The sequence below is a fragment of the Thalassophryne amazonica genome, chromosome 8, assembly GCF_902500255.1.
Source record: "Thalassophryne amazonica chromosome 8, fThaAma1.1, whole genome shotgun sequence".
Classification (NCBI taxonomy): Eukaryota; Metazoa; Chordata; class Actinopteri; order Batrachoidiformes; family Batrachoididae; genus Thalassophryne; species Thalassophryne amazonica.
The window spans coordinates 43,962,334-43,975,043 of record NC_047110.1 but is presented as its reverse complement, the minus strand read 5'-3'; the positions used below and the strand labels follow the sequence as shown (position 1 = coordinate 43,975,043).

The 12,710-nt window shown below is 39.5% G+C and overlaps 1 protein-coding gene across 1 annotated transcript in view; it reads right to left on the bottom strand.

Moving 5' to 3' along the window:
* The window catches only part of nell2a (neural EGFL like 2a), a 392,213-nt gene that overhangs the window by 249,089 nt on the left and 130,414 nt on the right, over window positions 1–12,710 (bottom strand). The window contains exon 12 of the mRNA XM_034176080.1: window positions 7,758–7,886. Within this exon, the coding sequence (XP_034031971.1) occupies window positions 7,758–7,886 (129 nt within the window). The remainder of the gene's footprint in view (window positions 1–7,757; window positions 7,887–12,710) is intronic.

Here is a 12,710-nt window from a genome sequence, read left to right as displayed (position 1 = left end):
CAGTAATTCAAAGCCAGAGGTCAAACACTTGGAGGATGTTGACAACATTGGGGTCAAATGTCAGGTTGCGCCTGCTGTCTTCATGTCTCCAGGTACTATGACTGAGCTTGAATGAATTAAAGTGTTCTTAGCACGCATGCTATTGGCAGTTTGGGACTGTGATGTAGATATGGATGACTGCGGACACTTCAGGAACTCCTTCAACTCCACTGTCCACTGTCTGAGGCCATAAGAAGATCATTTGTAACCTTCACTAATGCTGTTTCTGTACTATGATGAATTCTAAAACCTGACTGAAACTCTACAAATAGACCATTCCTCTGCAGATGATCAGTTAGCTGTTTTACAACTACCCTTTCAAGAATTGTTGAGAGAAAAGGAAGGTTGGAGATTGGCCTATAATTAGCTAAGATAGCTGGGTCAAGTGATGGCTTTTTAAGTAATGGTTTAATTACTGCCACCTTAAAAGCCTGTGGTACATAGCCAACTAATAAAGATAGATTGATCATATTTAAGATCGAAGCAGTAAATAATGGTAGGGCTTCCTTGAGCAGCCTGGTAGGAATGGGGTCTAATAGACATGTTGATGGTTTGGATGAAGTAACTAATGAAAATAACTCAGACAGAACAATCTGAGAGAAAGAGTCTAACCAAATACCGGCATCACTGAAAGCAGCCAAAGATAACGATACGTCTTTGGGATGGTTATGAGTAATTTTTTCTCTAATAGTTAAAATTTTATTAGCAAAGAAAGTCATGAAGTCATTACTAGTTAGAATACTCGGCTCAATAGAGCTCTGACTCTTTGTCAGCCTGGCTACAGTGCTGAAAAGAAACCTGGGGTTGTTCTTATTTTCTTCAATTAGTGATGAGTAGTAAGATGTCCTAGCTTTACGGAGGGCTTTTTTATAGAGCAACAGACTCTTTTTCCAGGCTAAGTGAAGATCTTCTAAATTAGTGAGACGCCATTTCCTCTCCAACTTACGGGTTATCTGCTTTAAGCTGCGAGTTTGAGAGTTATACCACGGAGTCAGGCACTTCTGATTTAAAGCTCTCTTTTTCAGAGGAGCTACAGCATCCAAAGTTGTCTTCAATGAGGATGTAAAACTATTGACGAGATACTCTATCTCACTTACAGAGTTTAGGTAGCTACTCTGCACTGTGTTGGTATATGGCATTAGAGAACATAAAGAAGGAATCATATCCTTAAACCTAGTTACAGCGCTTTCTGAAAGACGTCTAGTGTAATGAAACTTATTCCCCACTGCTGGGTAGTCCATCAGAGTAAATGTAAATGTTATTAAGAAATGATCAGACAGAAGGGAGTTTTCAGGGAATACTGTTACGTCTTCAATTTCCATACCATAAGTCAGAACAAGATCTAAGATATGATTAAAGTGGTGGGTGGACTCATTTACATTTTGAGCAAAGCCAATTGAGTCTAATAATAGATTAAATGCAGTGTTGAGGCTGTCATTCTCAGCATCTGTGTGGATGTTAAAATCGCCCACTATAATTATCTTATCTGAGCTAAGCACTAAGTCAGACAAAAGTTCTGAAAATTCACAGAGAAACTCACAGTAACGACCAGGAGGACGATAGATAACAACAAATAAACTGGTTTTTGGGACTTCCAATTTGGATGGACAAGACTAAGAGTCAAGCTTTCAAATGAATTAAAGCTCTGTCTGGGTTTTTGATTAATTAATAAGCTGGAATGGAAGATTGCTGCTAATCCTCCGCCTCGGCCCGTGCTACGAGCGTTCTGGCAGTTAGTGTGACTCGGGGGTGTTGACTCATTTAAACTAACATATTCATCCTGCTGTAACCAGGTTTCTGTAAGGCAGAATAAATCAATATGTTGATCAATTATTATATCATTTACTAACAGGGACTTAGAAGAGAGAGACCTAATGTTTAATAGACCACATTTAACTGTTTTAGTCTGTGGTGCAGTTGAAGGTGCTATATTATTTTTTCTTTTTGAATTTTTATGCTTAAATAGATTTTTGCTGGTTATTGGTGGTCTGGGAGCAGGCACCGTCTCTACGGGGATGGGGTAATGAGGGGATGGCAGGGGAGAGAAGCTGCAGAGAGGTGTGTAAGACTACAACTCTGCTTCCTGGTCCCAACCCTGGATAGTCACGGTTTGGAGGATTTAAGAAAATTGGCCAGATTTCTAGAAATGAGAGCTGCTCCATCCAAAGTGGGATGGATGCCGTCTCTCCTAACAAGACCAGGTTTTCCCCAGAAGCTTTGCCAATTATCTATGAAGCCCACCTCATTTTTTGGACACCACTCAGACAGCCAGCAATTCAAGGAGAACATGCGGCTAAACATGTCACTCCCGGTCCGATTGGGGAGGGGCCCAGAGAAAACTACAGAGTCCGACATTGTTTTTGCAAAGTTACACACCGATTCAATGTTAATTTTAGTGACCTCCGATTGGCGTAACCGGGTGTCATTACTGCCGACGTGAATTACAATCTTACCAAATTTACGCTTAGCCTTAGCCAGCAGTTTCAAATTTCCTTCAATGTCGCCTGCTCTGGCCCTCGGAAGACAATTGACTATGGTTGCTGGTGTCGCTAACTTCACATTTCTCAAAACAGAGTCGCCAATAACCAGAGTTTGTTCCTCGGCGGGTGTGTCGCTGAGTGGGGAAAAATGGTTAGAAATGTGAACGGGTTGGCGGTGTACATGGGGCTTCTGTTTAGGGCTACGCGTCCTCCTCACAGTCACTCAGTCGGCCTGCTTTCCCGGCTGCTCGGGATCTGCCAGAGGGAAACTAACGGCGGCTAAGCTACCTTGGTCCGCACCGACTACAGGGGCCTGGCTAGCTGTAGAATTTTCCACGGTGCGGAGCCAAGTCTCCAATTCGCCCAGCCTGGCCTCCAAATAGGGTTGCCAACCGTCCCTTGAAAAACGGAATCGTCCCTTATTTGGAAATAAAAGTGTGCGTTCCGTATTGACCTGAAACGGGACGCAATTTGTCCCGTATTTCTGTGAGAATCAAAAAGTCTGTAAAATGTCAATGGAATTGACTGGCGCTTTATATGGAAACTTACGGTAAATTTGATCCCAGCCTTTCTCCTGCTCTTCACCAATGAGCTGACAGACACGAGTTGACGATACAGAATCACTCTTATCTCATTGGTCGAGGGACATCTGCTCGCAAGAAGATCCCGGACGAGAATCATGAGCCGACGACGGTCGTCGGACGACCATAGCAGCATGGCTGATACCGACACAGACACCAACACTGGCATTGCAGACACGCCTACGAACAGCAAAGTCTGTAACGTCGTTACTCCTCCTCGAAAAAACAAAACAAAAAAGAAGCAAAAATACATGGGCAAATGGGAAAAGGAAAATGGCTGGGTGGAAAAGGTGCTCGACAACAGCTATAAGTATTGCAAGTATTGTTTACTTTTTCAGACTTTCACTGTTACATTGTTTTGGATTATATATATATTTTTTGTTAATTTATACACTTTTATAACAATAACACGACAGAGAAAGATTTATTTTTAAAGACATATTTTTTTTATATTTTGAAGCAGGACAGGATGCTCATATTGAAATTGTAAGTGAAAATTTATTTTGCACTAAAAATAAATTGCTAAATAATAATTTGTTTTCCGCATGTTCATATCATAACAAATGCATGTGTGCATCTACTTAAATTCAGGGTCAAGTCAATAGTCAAATGGTTAAAAATCGTTTCACACACACACACTGGGAAGGGTGAAGGCAATGGTCAGTTGGCCGGTCCATGGAAATAGAGACTGGAATGGACGTCACGTGACTAGTGGCGTGGAGAGAGACCATGATCCTGTTAAACAGAAGCGATATGAGGAGAAAAAAAGGCAGCCAGTGCTTCACCATCAATTGCACGAACCACAAAAACAAATTCTCCAATACTAAAATTAACTGTACAAGAGCCTTAATGTAATTATGTATGTAAAACAAATGTCTATTTTAAAGTCGTTATGCCGCAATTTAATGTCAATATACTGAGACTATAACTCAACGCCATAAGTTCTTTTCATTAAGCTGCGTTCACATGCGGAAACAAAAATGTTTAAATATATTTATGTCTATATATATACTTGCAGCTGTTGTTTAATATGATATGTACATGGTGGTCACAGGAGGCATTTAAATTTTAACAGTGTGGTTGGAGGGGATGGAGGAGGTACTATTTACCCTGACTGAGGGTCAAAAGTCATCAATTCTGAATGGCTTTATATCTACTTGCAATAAAATGTTAGTAAAAATCATATATATGTTGTTGTCATTAAAAGACTAGCAGTAATATTACAGTGGAAAAAGCAGCAAGATAAATGAGCACAATGTCAAGGCATACTTCAGATTTATATTTTAATACATAAGGATTTTTTTATCCAGACATGTATGGGTTGTTAGACCTTTTAATTAGCATGAATACAACTTACAAGGCTTCATTTATAAAAATCCATAGAGAATTATGATGACAGGAAAAAAAAAAATCACAGTAAATGAACAGAATGGAATATTTTCTACAAATTTCCACACTTTACATAAAACATTTTTTTCTACCTAGACATGTATGGGTTAATTAGAAAGAGCAATGAAAGGGCTTTAAAACAAGCCTACTTTTATTAAAATCTGTTAACAAATAGCGACAATAGAGCGAGAAAAGCAGCACAGTTTGTCATAATTTCCCCAAATTTCTGCATTTTACATAAAAGTTTTTTTTTTTTAACCCACACATGCATAGGTGCATTTGGGCTTTGAAACAAGCCTACATTTATTAAAATCCATTAAGAAATAGTGACGCTAGTGCAAAAAAAGTGGTCAGTTTATTATTGATGAGCTGCACATTTCCACCCTTAGTAATGGCGCCTTCCTGTCCTGAGTGACGCTAATAGATAGAGGCGCGCATGTCCATTCCAGTCTATATTTCTATGGGCCGGTCAGCCCTGCCAGTGAGGCAGAGAGTTGGCAACCCTAGTGGTGTGGGTACACATCTCTATGTGTGGGTGTGACTGTGAGCGGCACAGCGCGGGTCATTATAATCTCATTATTTTAAGGTGCAAATTAAAAAAAATCCCCAGTCTTGTCGAACAATTTTAATCACTAACGACAAGTATTTTATCTAGACATTGGTCGAGCAGTGGAAAATATCAACTAGACATAAGTGAAGAGTTAATGGTCCATGTCATCGGGCGACACAGGTACGGCAGGAAACATACAGCTGTTTATCATCCAAATATCACGGACAAAGTGACGAGAAGATCCAAAACCACTTACTTATGGAAGGAAATATTGTCTCCCTTGTTCCTCCGTTTGTGGCTTTGCCATAATGCGCAGCTTTCCGGCATATTCCACCTGTTTCTTGAACTTCTATGCACGCAAATTACTAACTTGCCCAGAATTAAAATGGCAACCACGCCTCCTTACTGACAGAATTTACTTAATGGTTTTCATTATGGTTTTGTTCTTATTTTGGAAGTTCAATAAGTGGACTGATATGTTAAACATGGTGCGAATGCTATGTGAAAGACTAAAGTAAGATAATTTTATGTTTACTGAACAAGTAGTAGACTTTTTTTGTTTTGTATATTGTTCTGCAAGCCACTTTTAATTACAAATTCATCCGCACACCGCCTGAGTTTTCATTATCCTTCATTTGTTTGGCAATTTATGTTGAAAATTTAGCAGGTGAACACTGGGTGTGTTTAAAACAATATTGTGGGTGCTCTTAATTCATAATGTGAAGTAAAACAGAGCATGCCATGTAAAAGAAACTGTTTTATTTTTGCTTAATAAACTGTACTATGTGGTCAAGACTATTTATATTTAGTTTCTTTTGTCTGTATTAGCATATTTGATATTGGAGTAACCAGAACTAATTGAAAGTAATCAAATTACATTACTTTAATATTATGGTACTTGGGTTACATTACTGCCTACATTTTTCAACAGGTAACTAGTAAGTGTATCGGAATACATTTTTAAAGTAACCCTCCCAACCCTGTATATTATATAGTGCGCACACTGATAAATGGATCAGAAAAGTCCGCACATTTACAGCACGAAGTTGGTAAAAGAGGAAAATGTACACCTTACCTTTGATTTGGAGGTGATGAGTGCAGAAAGAAAAGCTTGTTGAGGGTCAAATTAGTCCATAATAAAGCATAATCCAGAGACGGAGATCTTTAAAACTGTCACGTATGTCATTGTATGACACAGAGTTACAGAGCAGCAGCTGCAAAAATCAGGCTTTAAATTAATTAAATAAATCATCATAAATTGTAAATTTATGTAAATTTGATAGCTTAACTGTTTTTATATTTATTTTGATAGCACCTGTACCTGGATATGTTGCTGTATGTGGTTAAATGATTTTTAAAAAATCACACACCAACACACATTATCATATTTGCATCATTCTTGGCACATTCCTGACATTCTTAACATGACTTAACGCATCTGAATAGGTTTCTTAATAATGCGTGTTGGTGCGTGATATTCGTGATTTTCGTGGAGCATGACTACAGTGAAAGGCTGAGTGCAAACACAATGAGAAAAATAAAATGCAAAGACTAAACTAGAACTTACTGGTGGGAAAATGGAATTAACAGATAATACCACATATGAAAAACAAACAGATAAGTAATACACTAATTATACAATAAATAATAAAGTGGCAAACAGGCAAATGACAAACTAGAAAATAGAATGGTACAAAAAATAACAAACGGAACTTGAGCTGATAAGAAACACTAGAAGAAGGGGACGTGATGGTCTAGTGGTTAAGGTGTTGGGCTTGAGACCAGAAGATCATGGGTTCAAATTTGCCCTTTTTATTTGAGAGTTTTAGGCACAATATACAGAGTTTAATGCTGTTGTCCGTGTGGAGCCTGATCAGAGTGTCTCAAATGCATTTCTTCTGTCGTGAATGTACTGACATTACCCATAATGCACTGCTGGGCACAGCATGTCCACACTAAAACCTTCAAAATTAGTGCATTACTTTAAAACTAAAACATGTATCTGATATTTTCACTTTAGAAAACTTCAGATGTGACATTAATTTAAATAACTTGTCAGAAATTAGTTTGGTTAAAATTTTAACCATAAGTTAAAACTGTATGCCTCTGCATGACTTGGGTGATATTGCCAGCGTATTAGTATGGGGTCAAAAGAAATTTGCTTTTTTTTTTTTTTTCTGTGACCAGTTCTCTTTTGCCTACAGAGGATAGAGCGGTTTCTTCTACAGTCAGCTTTCCTCTGTTTATGGAGGATAGAACTGCGCATCTACAGCTTTGTTTGCCATGTCTGCAAAAATACGTTAACGGTCTAAAAATTATCAGAACAAAACTTATCGGAAGATAATTAGTCCGATAATGGTTTTCAAAGTTATCTGAAAAGCTAATCCGATAATGAAAACATTATCTTCGATAATTTGCGGATTAGCAGAACTGTGCCCACCACTGCCTTTCAGCAAGATACAACAAAGATAAACAGAACTGCCTGTAATATTTGTGTGAAAGAGAAATGCAGAGAACATATTTTCTCAATTTCTCTCAAAACACAGCAGCAGCACTGTTGAAGAAACATGCAATCAAATCTACACAGATTTTTACAAAAGTAAAAGTGAAAAAGCCTTTGAATCAGCTGAAGCACCAAAACCAAACATATATAAGTCCACAGAGGGCAAACCAATGCCAGCTGAAAGTCAGCGTTTGATATTCAGAGCACCTCCTTACCTTCACAGTAGGCATTATCGTCTCGCAGGGGGCGGAAACCATCCTTACAGACACAGCAGTCTCCTGCTTCCAGGTTCACACAGTCAGAGTGCTCTGTACAGCTGTGGCCCTCTGAGCAGAAGTCATGACCTGCACAAGGCACAGGAAGAGCAGCACAGTCACATACAGGAGCACAGCATTGGTTATGTTACTTTATCACAATGTTTACTTCATTTTACGAGGTCTGTCAATAAAGTAACGGTCCTTTTTATTTTTTTCAAAAACTATATGGATTTCATTCATATGTTTTTACGTCAGACATGCTTGAACCCTCGTGCGCATGCGTGAGTTTTTCCACGCCTGTTGGTGACGTCATTCGCCTGTGAGCACGCCTTGGGAAGGAGTGGTCCCGCCCCCTCGTCGGATTTTCATTGTCTGGAAATGGCGGAATGAAAAGGACTTTTTTTCCATCAGAATTTTTTCAGAAGCTGTTAGAGACTAGCACCTGGAAACCATTCGAAAAATTTATCTGGCTTTCGGTGAAAATTTTACAGGCTTCACAGAGAATAAGGTCTGTTACTACAGCTTTAAGGACCCCTTTAAGGACGCTCGGTGAGCCGCGCTCCGACAATTTCACTGATACTTACTGGACTGGTAAGCATTGAAAGCCGAGATAGACATGTCCAAACTTGTCCTCTGACACGCCGAAACGGAGGTGTTCCTTTGTCTCACTTCCAAAGTGAATCGGTCGTGACGCACGAAGCCTCCGCGCGGCTTTCCATGACAAAATCTCTTGTTAAAAGTGAAATCTGCCGGAAAATGGCTGATGTCCAGCTCTTGTGATAACCAGAGAAAGAGCACACGACGGTCTTGTATCCACAGAGCCATCTGTTTAGAAATGGTCCGGTGACTTGTGCCGCGTCGTCACAGCTCGGAGCGCGGCACGCCGAGTGTCCTTAAAGGGGTCCTTAAAGCTGTAGTAACAGACCTTATTCTCTGTGAAGCCCGTAAAATTTTCACCGAAAGCCAGATAGATTTTTCGAATGGTTTCCAGGTGCCTGTCTCTAACAGCTTCTGAAAAAATTCTGATGGAAAAAAAGTCCTTTTCATTCCGCCATTTCCAGACAATGAAAATCCGACGAGGGGGCAGGATCACTCCTTCCCAAGGCGTGCTCACAGGCGAAGATGTCACCGACAGGCATGGAAAAACCCACGCATGCGCATGAGGGTTCAAGCATGTCTGACGTAAAAACATATGAATTAAATCCATATAGTTTTTGAAAAAAATAAAAAGGACCATTACTTTATTGACAGACCTCGTATAAGCTCTTTCACACATACAGTAGCTGCAAAATAATGTTACACAGCCCTGGCATGTACTGTGTAATATGCAGTGAGTGAGCGAATACACAGAAGAATTAGTCCAAAGTCTCCAAATAAAAAGGGCAATTAATAAGGATGATTTAGAAATATTTCCTCTTTGACAGAACATTTTATTTAGTCATTCAATTCATTCATTTTTACACTGCGTATTTATTGAATCAGTACTTTTGGAGGAAGTCCTAATACTGACTGGAAAAGCATGCGCATGTGGACATTATCATTAATTCTGAGTGACACCAGTTCATTTTTTAAACTCTAGAATTAAAGGAGATTTGAAAAATGTTGAATGTATCTTTTCAAGAATCTGATCACAATACACGCCCTTCTTGCCCTGTGTATCATCAGGAGTGACAACAATAGAAGCCAAACAGACCAGTCTTTGTGATTCTGTGGCCTTCAACAATCACTCATCATTAATTATTCATCCTCCCAATATAGCTTATAAAATGTTGAAGTGGAGGTAAAGTACATCAATATGTACAGCGCCAGAAAAAGTCCAATATGTCCTACAAAAACGAACTATCCACAAAAAGAGCCAGATGTGTCCCACAAACAGGAAATGTTAGACAGAACAGGAGACCCTGGTATGTCCTATAAATGAGAAATTTCAGATCAGGAGACCTCGATATGTCCTATAAATGGGATATGTCAGAACAGGAGACCCCAATATGTCCTACAAATGGGAAATGTCAGAACAGGAAACCCCGATATGTCCTACAAATGGGAAATGTCAGAACAGGAGATCCCGATATATCCTACAAATGGGAAAAGTCAGAACAGGAAACCCCGATATATCCTACAAATGGGAAATGTCAGAACAGGAAACCCCAATATATCCTACAAATGGGCAATCTCAGAACAGGAGACCCTGATATATCCTACAAATGGGAAATGTCAGAATAGGAGACCCCAATATGTCCTATAAATGGGAAATGTCAGAACAGGAGATACCAATATGTCCTATAAATGGGTAATGCCAGAATAAGAGACCTGGTATGTCCTATAAATGGGAAATGTCAGAACAGGAGATACCAATATGTCCTATAAATGGGTAATGCCAGAATAAGAGACCTGGTATGTCCTATAAATGGGAAATGTCAGAACAGGAGAACTCTATATGTCCTACAAATGGAAAATGTCACAACAGGACATACCAATATGCCCTACAAATGGGAAATGTCAGAACCATATTGTCAGAACCATATTGTGCCCATTTAATTATTTTCCATTTTTAATTTACAACCCCAATTCCAATGAAGATGGGACATTGTGTAAAATGTAAATTAAAACAGAATACAATGATTTGCAAATCCTCTTCAACCTATATTCAATTGGATACACCACAAAGACAAGATATTAAATGTTCAAACAGATAAACTTTATTGTTTTTGTGCAAATATTTGATCATTTTGAAGTCGATGCCTGCAAATTGTTTCAAAAAAGCTGACACAGTCGTATGTTTACCACTGTGTTAGATCACCTTTCCTTCTAACAACACTCAATAAGCGTTTGGGAACTGACAACACTAATTGTGAGTGTCATGACTGGGTATAAGAGGAGCATCCCCAAAAGTCTTAGCTGTTCACAAGCAAAGATGGAGTGAGGATCACCACTTTGTGAACAACTGCGTTAAAAAAAAGTCCAACAGTTTAAGAACAATATTTCTCAGCATTCAATTGCAAGGAACTTAGGGATTCCATCATCTACAGTCCATATTATAATAAAAAAAATCAGAGAATCTGGAGAACTTTCTACACGTAAGCAGCAAGGCTGAAAACCAGCACTGAATGCCCGTGACCTTTGATCCCTCAGGCGGCACTGCATTAAAAACCAGCATCATTGTGTAAAGGATCTTATCGTGTGGGCTCAAGAATACTTCAGAAAACCATTGTCAGTTAACACATTTCATCGCTACATCTACAAGTGCAAGTTAAAACTCTACCATGCAAAGTGAAAGCCATACATCAACAACATCCAGAAATGCCGCTGCCTTCTCTGGGTCCGAGCTCATTTGAAATGGACAGACACAAAGTGGAAAAGTGTGCTGTGGTCTGATGAGTCTACATTTCAAATTGTTTTTGGAAATCATGGATGTCGTGTCTCCTGGAATAAAGAGGAAAAAGACCATTCAGATTGTTACCAACGCAAAGTTCAAAAGCCAGCAAGAGCCAGCAAGGTTCAAGATCCAGCTTGGGACTCTGACGAGGGCTGTCGCATCTCCTCCACTCTCCCTTATCTCTGTTCTCTGCGTTAACCTTCAAGTCCCTACTTCACCAGACTGTGAATTCCTCAAATTATATTGGATACTGGATCTGTTGGACTACTATTGGATTAACCATGAAATTGATCAGCTGGTCTCTGAACGCTATTGACACCTTTTTTTTCTACAAAAAGGTCAGGACCGGGGAATCCTAACTGCCCAGATGGAATGCATCCTGCGGGCTATGTTCTTGACTCCTGGAGTTTTTGGCATGTGGCATGCTTTGCACCTTTCTCTGTTGAGGACATCGAGGATTTATTCATTTTTGGTCTTATGGTAGCAGGGCTGGTACTTTTTGGCTTATGTGCTGCCCTGATCTACCGGAAAATTGGCAAGACGGCGGCATCAAAAACCACGGCCCCTCGCTTGTCCGTCATGATTAATGAGGTTGGCAAGGCAGTGCATTCTCAGACTGCGATGACTCTTGAACTCAGAGGCAAATTGGATGACATCTTGGACCAGATGCATGCCTTGCAGTTGAAGTGAAGATTTCAGAGGCTGGTGAACAGTCTTAATTCATAATTGGGAATATTCTTAATTCATAATTGGGATTTGGTTGTTTAAGTGGAACTGTTAAAAGTGTTTTTCACTGCTCAAACCACAACATTACAGGCTTATCAAGCCTGAAGATCAAATTGCCCGACCATTTTCCCTCCAGAGGAATTTCCTCAGTCTGGGGAACATTTGGCTGTTTCTTATCTCAACTCACAAAGACAATAAACTGTTTTCCCCCCACCCCCCTCCTGTCCCCCATCAAACATCCCCCACTCCGGTGCCTGCTCACATCATTCCTTTCCCCTTCTGCGGGGGCGGTACAGTTTGCACATAAACAATGTCAAATGTGTATGTGCTGTCTTTAATTCTGATGTGTGCCATTATTACGGTAAACAAGTAATAATTGTGGACTAATTGCTGTCTGAGGTAACTGGAGTGTAAACATAATTTCTCCACTGTGGGATGAGTAAAGTATATCTCATCTCATCCTCGCCCAATCTTTGCTTGTGAATGGCTGAGCCTTTTGGGGATGCTCCTTTTATACCCAATCATGACACTCACAATTAGTGTCCTCAGTTCCCAAATGCTTATTGAGTGTTGTTAGAAGGAAAGGTGATGTAACACAGTGATAAACATACAACTGTCCCAGCTTTTTTGAAATGTGTTTCAGGCATCTATTTCAAAATGAGCAAATATTTGCACAAAAACAATAAAGTTCATCAGTTTGAACATTAAATATTTTGTCCTTTTGGTGTATTCAGTTGAATATAGGTTGAAGAGGATTTGCAAATCATTGTATTCTGTTTTTATTTACATTTCACACAACATCCCAACTT